General features: G+C 37.3%; 1 protein-coding gene and 1 long non-coding RNA gene across 4 annotated transcripts in view; both read left to right on the top strand.

Annotated features, from left to right (window-relative positions):
- Positions 1–4,363, top strand: part of LOC145481140 (nucleoporin NUP188-like) — a 39,588-nt gene extending 35,225 nt beyond the window's left edge. For all 3 annotated transcript variants that reach the window (XM_081459538.1, XM_081459537.1, XM_081459540.1), the window contains 5 exons: positions 581–659; positions 777–908; positions 1,281–1,339; positions 1,852–1,981; positions 2,243–4,363. In XM_081459538.1, the coding sequence (XP_081315664.1) occupies positions 581–659; positions 777–908; positions 1,281–1,339; positions 1,852–1,981; positions 2,243–2,434 (592 nt within the window). In that variant the 3' untranslated portion in view covers positions 2,435–4,363. The remainder of the gene's footprint in view (positions 1–580; positions 660–776; positions 909–1,280; positions 1,340–1,851; positions 1,982–2,242) is intronic.
- Positions 4,364–8,999: 4,636 nt separating this feature from the next.
- Positions 9,000–16,149, top strand: LOC145481196 (uncharacterized). Its single transcript, XR_014048596.1, has 2 exons — positions 9,000–10,295; positions 15,934–16,149. It is a non-coding gene; the product is annotated as an uncharacterized LOC145481196 (long non-coding RNA).
- The last annotated feature ends 5,654 nt before the right edge of the window (positions 16,150–21,803 follow it).

Consider the following 21,803-nt stretch of genomic DNA (forward strand, 5'->3'; position numbering starts at 1 on the left):
AGAACATCATCTCATCTCATCTCTCGTCTCGTCTCGTCTCGTCTCGTCTCGTCTCGTCTCGTCTCGTCTCGTCTCGTCTCGTCTCGTCTCGTCTCGTCTCGTCTCGTCTCGTCTCGTCTCGTCTCGTCTCGTCTCGTCTCGTCTCGTCTCGTCTCATCTCATCTCGTCTCATCCTACATTTTTTTACCTACGTAAGGCCATACAGCTTCCTCTAGTCACATTTGCCCAAACCGAACCATAAATGTGGAGAGATGTCACGCCAATGTCTTTCCTTTATTTTTGCCACTCAAAACTGACCGTACTTTAACTGTTACCTATATAAGATAATGCTGTACAATATATGTAAATATTAATTTAAATTATACTTGACATGCGGCCATCGCCAACTTATACCTGCATGACAGTGACCAACTCGAAAGCTCATTGGCTACTTTGGTCACTGTACACAACTAAATATTGTTTCTTCTAGTTAATCTCTATTTGTAAATTTTTTATGTCTCATTGTAAACCATCTTATGTTAAGTTGTTTTCTGTAAATAGTGTACAATAATAAACTTGAACTTGAACTTGAACTTATTAGGTTGTTGAAGATTCTGTGCAACTCCTTGGCGATGTTACGACAGTTAACGCCAGACATTTGTGGAATTCTCATTGATCAGGTAACAACTTAGATACTGACTCTTAGATTATGAAATAAAGCGACATAAGCATCGACAGGGAGACTGTATTTGTGTGGTTTCGTCGTGACAATATTCATGATTTCGACCTTTCTACAGGGTATGGACCTGGAAGAGTTTCCTCCCTTGCTCTCTCTTGGGTTCAGTTCTCCGACTGTGGACAACGAGGAACCTTTATCGTTTGGCACTCTTTTGGCTTGCCTCAACATGGCGCTCTCAAATCTTGGCCCTGTGAGTTTTGGTTACTTTTTGCGATGTTTGCTTGCTTGCTTGCTCGCATATCAGCTTCACCACAAGCTTCTTTTTTTTTTTTTTCCCAGAAACGTGCTATCTTAAGATTAATGTAACAATGAAAATGCCGTTTTGCAAAACAGCTGTTTAACAAAGTTTTAGTGAAAGACTACGCGATAATCTAAAAATCTATAACTTCTTTAAAGGCGCTTACACTTACACTCTGATTGTAAACTTTTCGTCTGAATCTTAGCCTTGCTTTAACCGCCATACATAAACTTGTGTTCTTCTATTCCACTGTAATGCTTGCAAGTATCATTATTTTGTCTTTTTTCTTCCTTCTGTCCTTTTGACTTGTGACTTTCTCCAAAGCCTGACCTGAAGTCACCCGTGAAGTCACCAGTTAGGACATTATCAGAATCATTACCAAGGTGAGACGTTTCGCAAATTTGGAGGAGGTGTTTTTGCAGTCCTCGGGAACTCGTTGAAGGGTGCTTTCCCTGTGATTGTGTTGAATCTTGGGAAGGCTGTTATTGTTCGTTCCCGGGGTCTCACGGCCCCCTATTTACGACATCCTTTGACTCTTCAACTTTTCTTTTATAACTGATCTTTTCCTGTCTATGTTACTTAGGTTGCGGCTGTTTGTAATTTTACGTGAATTCAATCGGCGTTTAAAAGCTACTTGACATAGCGCCTCGAAGACACGTTCAGATTTTAATTTCGCGAGCCATGCGCTCGTTGTGATGCGACGGCCTGTAGATTCCGCTCCAATCCACGTGGGTTGTTCATGTACACTTCTCTTCGCCACATCTTTACAAAATTCCATAGTTTGTCAGAGTTTATATAACCACTGCTGACCAGCAAGATGTTTTATTCGATCTCAAGTGAACTTAACATTGTCTTTCAGTGAATAACCTTTTGTCATGTGTATGCGTGTTTGTAGATCTCTTCTGATGTTCACGATGGAGAATGCACTCATTGTTGCCTTGTCTCAAGCTTGTCGATATTTGCGGGATCCCGGGCTGGACCCGCGGGTCAAGCAGTTTCTCAAGAGAGAACTTGGTAGTGAACTGGTAAGTATTGGAAGTAAGCAAACTATGTGGTATTTATCTGACAAGTATTTACCAGTATTGTCCTGTGTACTCCTTAAGTTACTTGTTTGAGATTATTCAGACTCAAAACAGAAAGACCAAAGATATAAACAGAAAACCTCAGCGAAAAGTGACAAAACTGAAATCATAATTCTCGTTAATCCTGGGTTTACTTTATCAGACTTTGAACAACCCAGCTCTGATAGTTTTTTTGACGTTGATGCGTGGTTTTTTCATTTCAAGGGAAACTTTCTTGGCGGTCTGTTCCGTCATTTTGTTCGTCGTGGTCTCCCTCCTTCCCCAGCAGGATCAAGACAGACGAGTCCGAGCAGTACTGCAAGACGAACACCAACCAAGGCACTGGCATTCACAGAGGCACCAGAACAGAAGTTCTTTAAACTGGCAGACACGTTTGTCAAGCAAGTCTTAAGATAGACCACTTTACCGGGATAGGTTTTCACCAAAGCAGCTGAACAGAAGTTCGTTAAACTGACGCACACGTTTGTGAAGCAAGTCTTAAGATCTGGTGCAGCTGAACAGAAGTTCTTTAAACTGACAGACACGTTTGTGAAGCAATTATTAAGATCTGGCGCAGCTGCACAGAAGTTCTTTAAACTGACACACACGTTTGTGAAGCAAGTCTTAAGATCTGGCTCAGCTGAACAGAAGTTCTTTAAACTGACTGACACGTTTGTGAAGCAAGTCTTAAGAACTGGCGCAGCTGAACAGAAGTTCTTTAAACTGACAGGCACGTTTGTGAAGTAAGTCTTAAGAACTGGCGCAGCTGAACAGAAGCTCTTTAAACTGACTGACACGTTTGTGAAGCGAGTCTTAAGATCTGGCGCAGCTGAACAGAAGTTTTTTAACTGACTGACGCGTTTGTGAAGCAAGTCTTAATATCTGGCGCAGCTGAGCAGAAGTTCTTTAGACTGGCAGAAACGCGTCTGTGAAGCAAGTCTTAAAATAGGAAACTTTACCGGGATAGGTTTTCACTGAAACAGCTGCACAGAAGTTATTTTAACTGGCAGACACGTTTGTGAGGCAAGGCTTAAGATAGACCATTTTATCGGAATAAGTTTTCGCTGAAGCAGCTGAACAGAAGTTGTTTAAACTACCAAGCAAGCAAGGCTTAAGATAGACAACTTTACCGGAATGTATTTTCACTGAAGCAGCTGAACAGAAGGATCTTTAAACAAGCAAGGAAGACAGTCTTAAGATAGACCACTTAATCGGAATAGGTTATCACTGAAGCAGCTTAACAGAAGTTCTTTAAACTGGCAGACACGTTTGTGAAGCAAGTCTTAAGATAGACCACTTTACCGAGATAGATTTTCACTGAAACAGCTGAACAGAGGTTTTCTAAACTGGCAGACAAGTTTGTGCAAAAAAGTCTTTATATAGGAAGTTCTGGAAGAGAAGTTCTTTAAACTGGTAAACACCATCGTGAGGGAAGTTGTTTGAACATATCTGCAGAGGCCTCGAAATGGAAATTGTGTAAATTCGCCGACACCTTTGTAAGGCAAGTCTTGAGACTGGATACATGGTCAGATACTTGAGGATTTCTGACACAGAAATTCTTGAAATTCGTGGACTGTTGGTCAAGGCGGTGTTGAGATTGACCAGTTGTGGTTAGATATTGAGAGAGGCATGGTTTATAGTACTCTCTCTTTAAATTGCCTGCAAGATACGTTGTTGAGTCTTGAGATGGAGCACTTTTCGGTATTAACAAAGGTACAAAATGTAATTTGTGAAGGTCATTCACTGAAACGTCGAAGATGAAGTACCTTAAGTTGTCAAGCATCTGTTAATCTTGCCAAAGGACAGTAGATCGTTAAATTAAGAACGAAGTGGAAAGGTAGCTCAGCGTATGATGTCCACGATTCAATGAATTTGCTTTCGTATTGTCAGCGTCAAGACAGATTTTCCTCACTCCTCTCTATACATTTTCAGAGGACTTAATAATCAGATTTTTCCGTTGTTGATTATTTACTCAATTCTTGTCAACTGTGTAGATGATTTTGCATTGGTATTGTGTAGAGAAATAAGTACTAATCACTTTTTTACCATAGAAACAGAGACTAAGCTAAGCATCCCCACAGAACGAACAGGTTAAAATAACAACGCCAAAAGGCACAGATCACTCAGGGCAAGTTTCAAGTATCTCTTCTCCTAACTTAATTAACTTATGTTGCTGAGAATTTGGTAGTGCCTCCTTTTTGACATTTCCTTTGTTAGGCATCCTTTCGTGCTTAAAAACTGACAAAGGAAATCCCTGCGGTGGAACAATGATTAACAGCTGGATTCTAATTCACGTGTACAGTTTTGTTTTCTCCATTTCTTTAATAAAAACAAGTGAATTTTGTACCTGATTTATTCTATTTTGTTTCCCAAGCGAGAGACTCTCAGAGGTTATTACCCTTGCATTTAACAATCGGAAAAGATTTTTTTGGCAAAAAATAGGCCCTTGGCAGCAATTGACGTCATATATCTTTCATAAATAGACTTGTTACGTGAATGTGTTACTGTTTGAAGAATTCGTTTTCTGCATATGTCGGCAACATCGTCTTGTTAGTGGACATAAACTACATAGTACTATTTGCCTTCTATTGTTTGCTCCACTCAAGGCCGTCACGTCTTTGGCGGCTAAACTTAATAGAGCTTTACCGCAAAACAAACCTTATGCAAATATGCATTTCACGACCATGGGCATGTAAATGAGATAGTTACTGTTTCTCTTTCAAGGAAGAGTCGCATGTCAAGATGTAAACTGGCGTGAGTTGGATGTATATTTTAATCAACTCGCTGCGTTCGCAAATACCTTATGAAACTAGATTTGTTGCTTCTCAGATATGGGGGATTTTAACAAAATCGTTGCAACAAGACTAACGATCGTAAATCGCCGGTTCGATCCATGCTTTAATTTACATGATAGCTTTGTCGAGGCTGTTTCTTCTTCGCTACAGGTCTTAGAATAAAGAAATATGGCGTTCAGCAAGGAATGTGCTCAATTTTAGGTCAGCTCTTTGAAAGTTTTGACATTAAGTAACAGTCCTTATATTCGAACGGGCGGGGAATTTCCATGTCTAATGTCATAATGGGAACATTTACATTTGCAAGGTGGTTGTGCGGAAAAACTATAACAGCACGAAATGTGGGTGGTAATTGTGGAGGCTTGGCGATTTTGAGGACACACTGAATAACGGTTTTGTGCGATGTTCAAAATTGCGTCCAAATCAAGAAATCTTAGAGTTAAAGCCGCTTGGCAGAATGTCGGTCGATGAAGAAGCTGCGAATCTGGAACTAACCAAGACCGAAAAGTAAACAGGAACAGGCGTTTTAGAAAGATCATCCTTTATTGCCCTTTCAAAACCTATCTTTCTGGTTTTTTTGCTTATGGTTTTCTATTTACGCGCGACCCGCGCTGTTTACCCACGACCCGTGCCGTTTACTCGCCTTCCGCGCTGTGTACTCGCGACCCGCGCCGTTTACCCTCGTTCCGCGCCGTGTACCCGCAACCCGGAACTAGTGAAGATGATGACGGCAACGATTGCAAATGTAAAAAAGATTGACATCCTCTTGTATCGATTCAAGTGCAACTTACAGTACTAGTGACCTTGTACGCAATCAAACCAACATTTGACAAGACATCCTTATGACGCTTTCGTTCCGAAGAATCACAAAAGTAAAGGCCGTTATTGTACTGAGCTTTAGGTGGCTCCATAGGGTAATCATTTATGACGTTTCGCGCGCAAGTGTGTATGTTTTGAATGCTGTTTTTACATTCCTTTATACAGCTAGTCTTTTCAAACTTATTACATGTAATAAGCAATGATTAAATAGTGTTAAAAGTTTGGGTTTTAGTCGAATTATTACTGCCCAAACAAAAGTGATTTTTTTTATTTTTTATTATTTTTTTTTATTTATTTATTTTTTATGGCTTTACTTGTGATTTTCTTGAATTTCCTTCGGTGAAATCTTCCAAAAATCTTCACTGCACGTCGCATCCTGTGGGATACGAATTTTAAAGACGAAGAAAGTAGGATTTTTGCCAATTTATGTCTTGCCGCTGTGAAAAAACGTTTCCTATAGATTTCCCTGAAAAACGAGCTCCGACTTCAGTAAAATATTTACTACCGGTCTGCCAAATTTTACAGAATTTCACCGAAGGAACCTCGACGGAATTCCCTGTCAGTTTTGGTTTTTGTGCTCATGTTGAGGTCATAAAATATCGAAAAACACCGACGTTTTCCTTCGAGCACGCGCAGATTACTTGAACTGTCGTCCTCAGCGCGCATGCGACCATAAAACTATAAGGAGACACCTTAAACTTTGAAAAATAGTGGCTTCGTTTTATTGTAAAGAGAAATGGTGTGTTTTCTTGTTTGCTTTCGATTGGAAGAAAGTGGAATCGTCTGGCGAATATACAAGACGACCTAAAACTGACTAGTTTTCTACGTCCCTAATTGTTTTCTGCAGATTTGCATCCTAATATTCAATAACAATGCCTTAGCGAAGGGTTCTTAAGTGCTCTGCAAGAGCTTAAAAGACATGGTATTATTTTTTCCTCTGAAAGTCTTTTTTTAACTAAGTCCGTTTTCTTACTTATAGCAGATACATGTGATAAAGAAGCAATTTAGTGTGCTACTCTAGAAAAATAAAGAAAAGGAAAAAACAATCTTTTATCGTTTGAACTGAAAGCCTGTAAGCACATTTCGTATTTAGTGACGGGTAATGAAGAAGATAATTTAAATATACATTCAGTCACATTATGCAAATGACTGATATGTGGGCTTAAACTTCAGCTTCAAACGCATTGAAAGGATAAACAGGTTTCGTTATTTTCATATGTGTTTTTCGATAAATTTAGAGGTATCAAAAGTATACAATAATTATTCTACCGCGGGTATTGCGCTTTAATGTTCATTTCAAAAGATTAATTTCTTTTCGTGAAATTTTCCGCACTTGCATATAAACGGAATGAGATGAAAATTTAATATGTTTTCGATACTTCCATAAGCAATAAAACGATACTTAGAGTTGTGACAGGTTGTAAAAGTGCTTCCCTAGGGTCATCTTCACTTTCCATTGATGTCAAATGTTAATGTTTTGTTTAGAGAGGAAATAGCAAAGTGTTCTTTGATGTAATTGGTGGGAATTGAGCAAATGGGTGAAATATCCTCGTTTAAGAATCAAATTCAAGATCATAACCGTATGAAAACAAATTAAAAATTGATAGCACTCCCTGCAGTAAGTGAGTAAATATCTTCAACGCCTATTTTGACTGACTCAACTATTAAGTCAGGAAATTAAGACAAACTTTAAGTGTTCAAAGCACCGAGGCTTTATTCATCGCGGTGAAAGTGTGTGGAGGAGGTATCTCTCAGCCATCGCCTACCACCGGCAAGCGCATTAACGCGAACAAGTCACGAAAAGTCAGTTTTTGGTGTACGAACTAAACATCCAGACCCACTTGGCTCTGAAGGCCTCTCAGTTCATCTATCACTGGTTTTGTGATTTATTTGTCCACAAGTTCAAATTGGTAAGTTCTTTAGACTTCTTTTATCTTCACGTAATTTATTTTTGTCTCTAGCAACAACAATTTAGTATGCCTTAGTTCTGAGTGGATATAGTTACAATATTCGCACATTATACGGCTAGCGATTTTTAAATAAACATATCACTGTACCAAAACACGGACCAAAAAAACCGGTGGTGTCTCAAATCTTCTGATAATTTGACAAAAGACACCTCGGACACAGCTTTCGTGAGTTACGTTTTCATTTTTCTGGAATCTTGTTCATTCTTTCTCGAAAGTCTGGGAAACTTGCACAAAATTACAACTTCCGCTCCTAAAAGTATATAATTTTGTGTTCTCGCTAAGCGAAATCTAAGCTTCCGGTACAAAGTCCGCTCTTTGGGAATTTCTGCCTTTATATTGAATATTTCCAAAAACTAACCTAATAGCCTTCAGTTAGTCTCCCGGGCCTACAAACTGACAATGTTTAAACAAAATCGATTTTTTTGACCCTGGCCACGATTTCTTCGATTTTTGCTGACACTTATTTACTCTTAATATCACATGAGGATATTTCTTCCTTTCTTGAACGGAAATATCTGAAAACTGCTACGACGCATGTTGCAATGGAATATTTCTTGTTCCGAAGAGAAACCGAGCAAAGAAGTCTTGTAGCGAAATGAAACATTACAACTGGAAGGATTTCATTAATTATTTAAATGCCCAATCACTAAGTCACAAAAAGTCAAAATTAATTTCAAAACCTGCAAATATTAAAAAGTCAACCGCAAGTGAAGTCGATCGATTAGACGAAGGTTTTGGAATGCGCGGAAAACTTTACTTGGAAAGAAGTCATCATACACGTTTCATTTTGTTTACTTGGGACATATCGAAATGGAAGGGAAATATCTCTATTATGATCGTTATGACTAATGGTAAAAGCCAGGTTACTGTCTGCACGGAAGATGCGAATTAAAGAGTTGTACCAAACTATATATACCGCTCAAAGGCACCAAGTGAATGATCAAGTTGTTGAAGAAGACTGAAACCACTTCGGGGAAATTTAGAAACAGATTTTAAAGGAACGTGATAAAGGCGTCATTCATTCATACATTCATTCATTTATTATTTATGACGGCAAACATGGTAAAGTTATAGAGTATTTTGAAATTGTTTTTTCCTCCAAATGTTGTAACTGCTGCTGTTTTTTAATTAATATTAAAATGTAAGGAGTTGAAATTAGGCTGTAGAGCTCCCTCGTTCTTAACTTAGAAAGCTAAAACAATCTCCTTGGAAAAAGGTATTGCAGCAGTTAGAGCTTTTCGGTCTACTTTGAACATTTTATCTTGAAAAGAGATGCAATAAAAACCCATGTGTAACCACCTAAATGAAACAGGTTCTTGTATTTTGGGGTAGTTATTGGCAATTTAGGTTAGGTGGGTTCAAAATTAGGTTCTTAATTTCTGTGAAGGAGATATATGAGACCATAGTTAACAGTGATGAGACGATCGCCAGAAAAATAAACAAACTTGGGTTTCAAACCGTTTGCGCCTTGAATATACAATACTTATTCACAACTGTATTTTGTATTTTCTTGTAATGTAAATTTGCACTCTCAAAGTCACACTACTAGGTTCAAATGTTTATCATAATTTAAGTGCAACCCACGTACATATAAGAACCTGCTTGATCTTGCTTGGCTAGAGAAGTTCTTACATTTTTGGGTATTAAAATGGTGAATTTCTGCCAACAGGTTCTTAAACCGTTAGGTTCTTACATGCGGGTTTTTTTTTTTTTTTTTCATGTATATAATAAACAATTTTTTGACGCCATCTAACAATTGTTGTTGTTGTTGTTTTTTTGCTTTTATAAGGCAGTTTTTAAAATATCCGCCCCCTCTGCGTCCAAGAATCATTTTACGCTCCCGATGGGTTTTATAAAAACAAACCTGCCAATGATTTGTGATAAAGTTTCCCATACGTTCGTTTTGACCGTTTAATGGACAGCCGTTAGTGTACGTTTTCGCGTGAGATGGCACATTTCATTTCGGCTCTCAAGCTATGGACCAATAATCCTGAACAATGCAGGCTTTTAACTGTTACCCGGGGTGTGACATGATTAAGGTCAAGTTGTCATCTACTTTGCGATACGATTTTGCTTAAGGGATTTTACTGGCGACAGAAAGTGTATTGAGCCTTGTATCAGAATGTAAACTGGCAAAGTCTGGCAAATATAAATGTAATTTGCAAACGGTTTTCTGCTTTACGTTCATTATCGATAAGCGCCTTTTGGGATGCATACTTTGAAGTCTCGAATGGATGTTTCGTTAGTTATGAACAAGAAGAGAGAAATGGAAAATGTTAAACTGTTAGTAGGAAAGGAAATTTTTGTGGCATTAAGCTCCGGTTGCTAGAATTTATAAACAACGCATTTCTAAAGGTCTGGCTAAACTAAAAAATGTTTTTGCGGAGGCAAACGTTACCTAGTTTAGTGGCGTGGGAGACATATGTTACGGAAACAAAAAAATGGTTTTGCCTCCGGGTCAGAAACATTTTTGCTTCACAGACACAAATTTTGTTTCCGAAACCTATGTGTCATGTGTTTCGTAGTTTAGCCACCATGAAAACAATTTTGACTACGTTTCCAGTTATGCTCATTAAAAATATTTCCCAACAATGGCGAGCGTACAACAATGGCTGACGGTGAAGTCGAAGCAGAGGAGCCACAAGCAGGTCTTATAAAAGGAAAGGAAAGAAGGAATGTAATTGAAAGGATGAGGAGGTATAGTTACTCATTACCTTATATGAGGACAGAGCCTGTTTGTGGGATTTCGCTCAAAAGACTAAATGAACAGGGACAAAAAAAGAAGCGGCTTACTGTCAAATCCATGCACAGATATCAGAGAAATATTTTATCATTAGCGACGATTACAAAAGTAAATGGAATATTCTGAGATCACATGCATCTTATGGGGACGAGAATATGAAAAAATATTACCTCAGACTTCTTCGGAAGTCAATTTATTTTAGTGCGCAGATGTGACTGTTTTCTGAAACAATGTTTCCTTGTTTAGCCACCCGGGCGGCAAAACATTTTGTTTACTTTCCGCTACTTTAGCCAGCCTGGAAACATGACAAGAAACAACTTTTCAGCAACAATGTCTCCTAGTTTAGACCTTTTAAGCAGAATCCTTTTTGTAAAAAGAGTGAACGAGGAAATGGCACTGTACTTGTAGCATATTTTGACACCTGCCAGAAAAGCGCAGAGCTTCTTCACAAGCTGACACATTTTTCATCCATAATTTATCTTTTATTAGCATTAACCAAATTGCTAGGCAAACTGTGAACTCATCTTCTTAAATGTATTTGTATTCCAGACACCCGACTACGTTTAGAAACACATTTCAATTTTTTGTGCTTTACGCTTGCTTCACTTGTTCGTAATATTTTTAAAAGTTGTAAGCTGTTTGTGAAAGCGCACTTGAAAACCATCATCAGCATGCCGCTTTTGAAGCTCGTGCAGTTTATTTATCGTGCTCTATGTGCTTTTGTTTTCGGATGCAACGTGTAATGATGAAAGAAATGTTCTTTGAACAAATCGAGAATTCAATTTCGCTTCTGTCCACAGCGAATTTTTAAGATCGAGTTTTTTTTTTTTTTTTTTTAATACATACCCCTTTATCTTTAAAAGTTTTATAGCTTGAACTGCAAATGTACTGGTGATTTTAAGAACATTCTCATTCATTCTATGCGAGCGATAATAGACTGCAAATTACCAAAGAAATTACACATGGATTGCACAGCAGCTAGCGGCAAATGTGTTGCCTTAAAAAGCAAACTGAAAAAAAAAAAACATAAACAGGTTTTTTCAATTGGTGTCATGTTTGCTAGCTCTAATTGTTATTGATGTTAATTTAAACAACATACATCCACGCAGAATTTCACAATTCTGCTGGCGCACAGCGAAATTCAAAATATATTTTTTTGATTGTTTTATTCAAAAAATCTGAAAAATTTCGAAAACTTTTCAAAAGTACCCAAATAGCACTTACAGTATTTCGTTGAATTTTGACTATTTAACCTTTGGCAAATCTTGGGAAAAATAAAATTGAAACGCCTCAGATTTTATGCAAATGATTTTACACTTCGTTTGTTTGGTCTTTCATTACGCGCATATTTGTTTTAAGAAATTTTCCATTAGACGAACAAAAGATAGTTTATTTATAGCGTCGCATTCACTGGAGATTATCAATCCAAGATTAAAGGTCTTCTATTTAGTTTGCCGATTCCTTCAGGTTAGCAAGGCTACATATGCTTTTTTCACATCTAACTAACAAAGATTAAAAAATAGCACACTGGTAAACTATATCGCGGAAATGGTACATGGGGTCAAGAACAGCAGGCAGCTGGTAGTTAAACTTCAGATCTTCATAATTTACATTCATGATACGACCAGATGAGTCCAATATAAGTTTAGGTAAGTAAATCTCGCGATTTCCCCACTCAGTTTCTTTTCAAAAAACAATGAGGAACTTATCCAAAAGGCACTCTGGTTTCGTACTTGTTGCCCTTTTAATTTTCAACAGTATTTTACGTGCGTGTTATACTCAGAATATGTCAACTCCATTCGAGAAACAAACAAATTTTTACCCAGTGATCTTAGAATCATCAGGGTAAGAGTTGCAATATTAATATTAATATTAATATTAATACTTCAGTTTGAATGTTGAACAAACAGACCAAAAAAGTGGATGAACACCTCTTTTGAATATAAAAATTGAGAGTTACCTTCGTCTCTAATCTATTTGGGCGTTACCACATTGGTTTACCTGTCATCACGCACGCCAGGATTTAGTCTGTAACCCCAGGGGATTACAACTCATTCGCCCCCTCCCCCCGCCAAATTGACAAGTTCTTCTCATTTATTCTGTGCCAATGACACGCACTCACAGAAAATGGAAAATACGAAAAAGAAAAAGAAAAACACCTTAACAAGTATGACGATTCTTCCTAAAAGGAAACTTAATAGTTTTGGATATGAGGCCTTTCAATAAACAGGCTGGTACACTATTGACTGATCTGTCATGACAAGAGGAAGTAAGCAAGATTTTCATGGCTTTTATCACCTGTATTGTTGACACCACCCAACAATGTAAAATGTCAAACATTGAAAATTTCCGACAATTCTTTTTTCTTTGTTAAGATTGGTCTTCGTTTTGTACATTATCATCAACATTAAATTTTATTCTTTTTTTAAAAAAATGTAGTTACATTTTCTCACTCTGATTTTTATGCATCCCTTAAGAAATAATTCCTTGTGATGATGCAATACTTATCTTTTTTTGTTATCCATCAACAAAATAAACATGGACTATCTTAATTTTTTTCTGCCACCAAATAAGAATAGGATTATTTGTTGACCTGTAAACGTCTCCGTAAGAGGTGGAAATTGAAATTTGCTAGTATCAGATTATCTCTTGATTAATATTTACATTTTCATTTAGATTCAAAAATGCACTCAATAGATTATCTGAGTGTAGTTTTGATGTAAGAGAGTTTAGGACTGAATCGGTATATAGAGAATAATACATGGTTACTTCGAGTGTTCAACTCTATATCTCACGAGTGAGCGCAGCGAAAGAGCGAGATATCAAGTTTAACACGAGAGAGAAATTTCACATCTACAAGCAACCATGTGTTATTTTGTTTATTATATAAACATACTAATGACGACGTTTTTGACGATTTTCCTGAGATTTCCGACCACTTTCCGAAGACTTCCGAAGATTTCCAAAATTGTTCCGAGGGCCAGACGAACGTTTCCGAACATTTTCCAAACATTTCCGAACAGTTTCTGAACATTGCCGAAGATTTCCCGAGACATTTAACAAGTAGGTCATACACTAACAAATTTAAACGTAGTTAAAGGGACAAACGAAAAATGTTATTAATCATGGTAATTGAACTGAGTGGAGTGCGATTTGGTCTGAAATCATACGCGTGATTTGCACGACACGAAGTTCAATTGCCACTTTAATAGATCTATTTTGAAATCCCACAATTTTATCGCCTTAAATTTTAGATTTTATTATTATTATTGTTATTATTATTATTATTATTATTATTATTATTATTGATACAACATGAACTACAATAGGGTAATTAAATTTTAGATTTTGGTGTATTGTTCCAGTAGCCGGTTTGTTAAAAATAGCGCAACTGGAAACGCCTTTACATCTCATTTAGTATGCAAAACGATGTCATGTGACCAAAACTCATTCGAGCATATAAACAAGGAACAAGCAGTTCTGAAGTCAGAACGACAATAATCTACTTCATGCCAAAAATTGCAATTCTCATCGTCTGAATCAATGATGGAAGGCCTTCCTTTCTTCTGTGGTTGAGGCCGAGACTTCTGGTTGTCTTTGGAGAAGGAATTTGAAGGTGCAGCTAGTGTAATTCTGTGATGGATTTCTTTGAGTTGTGAAACTCCCTCGAGTGCACGATGCCCAGTGGATAGTTTTTCTCTTTAAATACCGTCCAATGGCACTCTGCATGATTTGAAGGGATTCTAGCTCGTTATCATCTCCGTTTCTTTTTGTGACCTCGGCGTAGAACTCAATACTCAGGACCTTGTCAAGTTCTTGCGGCGCCATTCGTTTCAAGATATTTTCAAGATGGCGGGACTAGCATCAGCCAGCTTCGGAAGTTCGTTCATTCACTGTTTTGCGGAGCGGGGCGTGTTTTGGCTATGTTTATTCACAGCGACAGAGTTGAGCTCTTGTATTGCTTCGTTTGAAACTACCGGAAACATGGAAACATCTGCCTTCTTGAGATGGCTCTGAATTTGTTGTTGTGTGGTTTTCGTTTGCTTATGTTTTGCTGGACTCGGTATTATACGGATCTTAAACAGATGCTGAAGAAAAATCGCCAAAATATTCGTCAAAATAGCCACCGAAAGTTAGAAACTTCTCTTAAAGTTCAGCCTGATGGAGCTCATAATCGTCATTCAGAAACTGTAATTAATGAAATTCGTCAATTGTTTTGAAAAAAAAAGAAACAGCAACAACAACAACAACAAAACTGGCAATAATAGTTGCAAAATTCGCTACACGATGGCCTTTTGTCTTTCATTTTCCCGAAATCTTATTGGTTACTGACCGGTTTTCCAATTAGATCGCGGGCTCAAGCCAGGTTGTTTCTTTGGGGGGACTCATATTTGAGTTTCTGATCCAAGAAAAATAATTCTCTTTTTCCTTTATGGTCAGTTATTGCAATCAGGAGCTCCACTTTTAGATTGGCTAAATCTATATATTAAAGAACCTTGTGAATGCTGCAAGAAGCTTCCAAAATAGAGCCCCGCTTCCTTATCCTTATGCTTATGTTCTGGAGCTTTCACTTGCTTATGCTTATGCTTGTGCGCTTAAAAACTAGCCTTTGAATCCTAACTGCTTTCGGCATCCGAAGGTAAATTGAGTGAACATATCAGAAAAAGAAAACGGCTAAAATTCAGGTTAGAAAGAACCTTTTCTAGCAGACGTGCTTACAAGTTCAAGTGGCATTTTACTTCCCGTGCCATTTTACTGAAGCTGCTAATTTCGCGTGATCTCTCGCGCGTCAATTTTAATAACTTTGCGCACTTAAACTCTGACAAATTTGTGAAAGGCTTGCATCTGTCAAAAAAATTGAACATGGCAAAATGTTTCCGTGTTTTCCGTTACACGCTCAAGTGGAAATCCACACCAAAGCCTGGAGTTCAATGCTACTTAAGATGTAGAGAAATTATAGGAAATCGTTATCTGAGGAAATGTTGTTAGAATTCTACTCAGACGACTTGCTATTTTTAAACATTAGCCTTTTCAAGTATCACCTCTAGGAAATCTCTAGATCATGATCTGATTGTTAATTGATCATCATGGTAGGAAGAGATCTAAGTCCCTTCTTTTTCTCAAAACAGGATGTTTAATTATAAAGCCAATACATGAATTCATGAGGTGATAATTAAAAAGTAATATGAGTTAGGCAGTGGGCGTATTATATTGAAAACAGGAGTTATTAAGCATCACCTTTGTTTTCCGGCAAGCAGCAAAAATTCTACTCCTGTGGTCTGCCATTGGCTCTTTGCACTTAAATGTCTAGTTAAGTGTGTTTGGTGAAAACAAGTGCATTATTTCAATTGTTTCTGGTACATTTATGTGATAATTTGAGGAAAATTCAAACGAATCAACTTACAGCAATATGAACTTTGCCGTTTGGCTTATAACTTCTCTGCTTAATAATCTATTTATTACCAAGCATCCAATAAATTTGTGCGAAATTTCAGCTGGTCAACACACAGTGGCCCTGGGGCAAACGTAAAGGAAGATAGAGCACAGTTATGGAAAATGATTAACCTGGTCCTCGTCTTTTTCATTCATCAGCTTTACCCTTCAGTTTTTCATCCAAAGTGAAACAACCTGCAATTGTTACTCAGAGGTAAATAAGAATAATAACTAGTAGGCAATTTCTTATAAAGCACAAAATCTACGTAGATTTTCTCTTGCTGTTACAAACAATCCAACACAACAAAATGATAGGCAAGGTGCATCTTTGCTTACTGTATGCTTAAGAACATTAATTATATGTGAACATATACATTTCGAAAGCTGTACTCGACACTTCGCGTTTCTGTCAATGGCCTGTAATGTTTATACTGTTATATTTGGCTTGCATGACGCGAAAGAACTTCAGGTAGTAGCACTTTGCTTTGGTGCCCATCTATTTTAAAATTATTTACTTAAAATCGTTTATTAAAATTTATTTTCCTTATCTATTTAAAATCCAGTTACCTACATAATCCTGTTTTGTTTGGTTGTAAACATCTAACTTATTCTGAAAGATTTGAACGCATACATATGCAAAATACATATTAACTTTCCTTTATTTAAGGCGGATCAATTATTTTCGATGTCTTACAAAGCGGTGTTATGTTCCTGGCTGAACGAAGAGAATTAAAATTGTAAAGGATGTTACATTAGGTGTATAAAGAAGGCATATAATCTTTTCTCTGCCTTATTCACCGACAGTTATCCATAGAAGATTACGGGTCTTAGAGTTAGTTAAGCGACATTTCAGAATTTGAATGACATGTTTGCACAGATGAGCTAGTACGTGTAGGATAATATTAACAGTTTTTTTTTTTTTCAGGCTGCTAGCTTTAGTAATCGTTTGTTGTTCAATTATGTTTCAGATTACCAACAGTCGATGCAAGCACCATCAAAGAATTAACTCAGTTTTCACTCACAGTGAAATCAACGCTGTATTACACTTTGCGGTAAGAGGTCGCTTCCATTTTTATTTCTTCGCCTTGTTTAAACTGGGACGAATATTTACAGACATTTATCGCGCAACGTCCAAAAAAACTGCCATCCAATTCACCATTTCATTTCATCACAATTTGCAACCATTTACTTCACAACACTTGTGTTAAAGTAGACGTAAGAACACCAGAGCTCATCTGTACTTAAAATCTTTATCGGTAGCTCAAAAGCTTAGCTTTCTTAGCTCGCAGCTTCAGTTACTTCCTTGCCTGAATGTTTTCCTTCTTATTTCAGCTGTATTATTATTTAGCTGTAGTAAACGATGACTCAATCGAAAAAAAAAAAGGCTCAATTGGTCGCTTTTCAGACGTTTGATACGACTGGAACATATAACGCGTTTTCCAATGCAAGATAAATTTGGTTCTTTTTCATGGAACATGATTCTTCTTCTGTACAATGTTAGCTGTACTTTGACAATTAATGACAAGCATTTTGGCACTTCGGAAGGACCTGGAACTAAATACTTCTGAAAAGACAAACGAGTGGGATATTTGACATTTGAGAATAAGTAATACTGCCGTATAATACCTATACGACACTTCTTAAATTGCACAGGAAATTGAAAACGAAGAGCTGCATCACTACCCCGTTAGCAGGGGCGCTTTAATCTTTCTCAATTAAGTGCAAAAAGGAAAGGGATGTCTGGATTTTCATTAATTTAAACAAAATAAATTGTATTGTAATTTTATTTTAAATTTTACTGTGCTTTTAATACAATGTCAAAGTTTAAGGAGTGTTCACATTTAGCGGCTTAGGTCAATTATATATACGCCCAAACATATAAATCGTTAATGTCTAAATGGAAACGCGAGAGATTAAAAGCCGAGATGTCTCCATTTGAAAGTTTTTTCAATATGCAACTGTCCAACTTTGACTAACCTACTTCAAAAACAGGAAGTATCGGCGACATATAATTTATCTTCAGAATTGTTTGAATGATCCAAAAAATTATTTCTTTCTAGCTGAAATACAAAACTGGAGCTACTATTTACATTAATGTTTTGAAAAATTCTGTTTTACCAAATAAAGGGGTTCTTAAATTGGAAGCTTGAGTAGTATTGCAATAATAAATGTTTATCAACTTAGTTTGTTAAAAAATTCCCGTTTTCTATGCTACCATTCGTTCAAATTTCATCCAAAATTAAAGAGCGTAAAATATATAACGACTGAATAGTTCATATAGCAAATTTTCAGAATCAACCTTCCCTGGCGTCTGTTCCGTTTTGAAGTCGATAAATTGTTTTTAGTGTTATTCTAGTAAGGATAATTTCACATTTCCTGGATATGTTTTTCTGAGTATTTGACCGTGAGACAATCCAGGTTTTCAAATTCTGTCTTGATAACATTTGTAAATTAACTTTGTTAAATTTGGCCGGGAGCGTGAACATTTATGAGCACGAAAAACGTGTCACTTTTGATCATGAGAAAATGAGGCAGTTTTTGGAGTAACAATTACTAGAAAATGCAAGAAACCGTAAATCCCATTATGTTTCCAGTAGTATATAAACACATCCATCAAGTTCAAAATAGTTTTCAAACGTTGTTATTCTAGAGTTTTATTTTTTTGGGTTTAATTGAAAAAAAAAACAACAACAACGACAACAACAAAAAAAACCCTTTACCCATCAGTAACATGGTCGAATGAGGCTAAAAGCGTGGGTTGCCGAGGTTGTTCCTTTCATTAAAGCCAAGCATGTTTAAGAAAGTCAAATTGCTTAAAAGGAAATCACCACATTAAGTTATTTTCCGAGTTACCCTTGGGCTCTGTTCCGTTATTAACGCAAAGGTTTAAATTTATAAGCTGGACAGACCTAACACTTGGCCGAGAAGGCCCGTAGGGCAGAGTCGGCGACATGTAGCTCAAATGCATAGAGAATGAGCACAAACATCTAAAAAATTAACTTTTTTTTGACATACTTAAGATTAAGAGATGTGAAATTAAATTAAATTTGTTAAAATGTGAACTTTTTTTGGAATTAAAAACTCTCATTTCCAAAAATAAAGTTAGTACTTCAATAAAAATTTCATTGCTGAGAAACATAACAGCCTCCAAAGCCTTGAATGTTGGCTTTCACAATTTTTTTTTTTCTGCCACAACGCCTATTATTGTTTCTTAATCATCGTCGTCGTCTAATGACGTCACATTCTTTCCACGTAGAAAGAAAGAAAATGGCGGAAGGTTCTTAGGGTACCTCAAGAATTTTATGGGCAGTTCCGCCTTAATATCTACAAGACCGGGAAACAGCAAAAAATGGAATTCCTTCAAACTCGGCCAGAATGAAGTCCTATGTGCTTTTGTTACAAAAGTATTGGTTTAAGTTCGATCAATCAATTATTGCTTTTTTTCAACGACAATTTTTTTTCTTTTAGAGGCCGAAAATAGGTCAAAATGGATCAAAAATGAGCGGCATAGTCAGAGGCCCGTGAGCTCGAAAGTAAAGATTGTCATTACAAATTAACTGCACGTCTCATTTGTACTTCCTTTCTTGTATATTTGGCTGCCGCACGCTAGCCGATTTTTTGTCAGCCGGCAAAAAGTCGGTTACTGTGCGGCGGGCTTACAGCTAACTAGATCGCGAGTTGATCAGAAATCAAATATTTCAATCACGAAAGATTGAATGCTAGTGACACAGGACAGCTAAACGAGAGCTCCACATTTAGCCCGGGTGATTTTCAAAAGCTGAAAATTCATTCAGGTACACGCCTTTCCTTAAAACGGCTCGTTTATTCGGAAGGATCACTGATTTTTTTTCATAGAAAATATAATGCGTAGGTTATAGATCGGTTAAAACTTGTCAAAAACCAGTCATTCGTTGGTTGTTGACGGCGGCTGATCAAACAAACGATCGAGCAGTTACCAGCAGAGAGGATCCCGTTCGTCCTTCACGGAGCAGAAACAGGACGGAATCTCTGTCTCGTAAGGTAGAATACAGTCGACGCAAATAAATAAAGTAAACTTCACTTGAAAAAGGTAATGAAGCTTTATCTTTAGTCTCTAACTTGTTCATGAAAGGCAAGAAATTCACTGCCCACAGTTTCTGCAGTTTCTATAGGCAACCCCAAAATGAACACTCTCCCCCAAAAGAATATTTGTTTTTAGATTGCCTTGGAAACCAATCTCTTTTTGGCACAATAGACGGCAGATCTGTTCTTACAAAGGCTGTCAAAGCAGAAAGCAGTTCCTTCCGAACATTAAACCAAGAAAACGACTCTACCATAGATAGAAATATTCAGCTGAGTATCGGATAAATAAAATCGATTTAAAGTTCGCAAATTTCACCAGAATTCGTTAATTAATGTTCAACTCTCAGCGAACCAAGCTATTGTGCTAAAATGCGACTTTTCGCTACTTCATTGACCATGTAAGATTTTTAAAATACTTTATTCAAAACAGCTTCTAGCATTAACTGTTTCGAAGCGAAATCACTTGAAAATGTTTCAAAATAACGAAACGTTTGGTTTTTGGTACCAACCAGTTTCATTACGCTGCTGTCAAAGGCTATGTTTTCTGGAAGTCGTGATACGTTTAGTTCGCTGCCTCAGCGCTCACAATTGTATTAACCCAAAAATTTGATTTAACCAATTCAAAGAAGAAACACTTCTCTTTGAGATTAAACAAACCGTTTTGGGAAAGCCTTGTACCAGAACGCATTTGAATATAGGCTAAACATAGAGCTCTCATTTAGCTGTCTTGTACATTAGGTTTCATTAGCTTTCATTAGCTTTCATTAGCTTTCCTGAAATATTTGGTTGCTAATCAAATCGCGATCTACTTAGCTCTGAAAATATACAAGAAAGGAAGTAAAAATAAGATGTGACGGGCCTCGGAATATGCCGCTCATTTTTGATCCATTTTAGCCGATTTGGGGCTTTGAAAAAACAATAACAACAACAACAACAACAACAACTGTTAATTGAATGAATTGAAACCAATATTTTTGTATCTAGTGTCCGTAGCTAGGCCTTCATTCTGCCCGATTTAAAGAATTTCCATTTTCTTTCGCTATTCAACGGTCTAGTTGATATCAGGACGGAGCGGGTGAGTGTGTGTGTGTTTTTCTTAAAAACCACGAAATGTGGGATACAGGTGTTTTTAGGAAACATTGTTCAGTTTCCGGGGTGGCTAAATTAGCGGAAGCAAACAAAATGTTTTGCTGCCCGGGTGGCTAAACGAGGAAACATTGTTTCGGAAAACAAGAGGTTTACGCATGCCCATTGTTATAAACTGACTTCCGAAGAACTCTTGAGAGACTTCTTTTTTCGTTCTAGGGCTAGTACCTTCCTAAATTGTGATCTCAGAATTTTCCATCTACTTTTGTAATAATAGGTCCTTTTGATAACATATTTCTCTGACATCTGTGCATGGATTTGACTGTAAGCCACATCCTTTTTGTCCCTATTCATGATGCAGTCTTCATGAACAACATCCTACAAACAGTCGTACAAGGCAATTCATTTCTTCTTTCCCTTCCCTTTTCAATGACCTGCTTGTGGTTCTTCTATTTCGCCATCAGACTTACACTAGCCGTTGCTGGAAGACATTTTTAATAAGCAACACTGGAAACTATTGCAGTCAAAATTGCTTTCATGGTGGCTAAACTGGGAAACACGTGTTTCGGAAGCAAGATTTGTGTCCGGGAAGCAAAGTTGTTTTTGACCCGAGGCAAAGACATTTTATTGTTTCCGGGCAGCAAAATTGGTTTCCGCAACATATGTTTCCCTTCCGGCTAAGCTGGGAAACATTTGCCTCCTCGTGGCTTTGAGGGTTAACCCTGATAATTATTAAGAGATAACCCTTGACTTGTCAGTGGTATTTGGGCTAACCTGACCACAGGCTAACCGTAATGCCATTCATTGAAACTTGAGAAAGGCACCAGCCTCCCAGGCCACTTTCCCCATTTCGCCATTTAGTGGTTTACACGCCTGGGCGG

Source organism: Orbicella franksi, chromosome 3 (assembly GCF_964199315.1).
Source record: "Orbicella franksi chromosome 3, jaOrbFran1.1, whole genome shotgun sequence".
Taxonomy (NCBI): domain Eukaryota; kingdom Metazoa; phylum Cnidaria; class Anthozoa; order Scleractinia; family Merulinidae; genus Orbicella; species Orbicella franksi.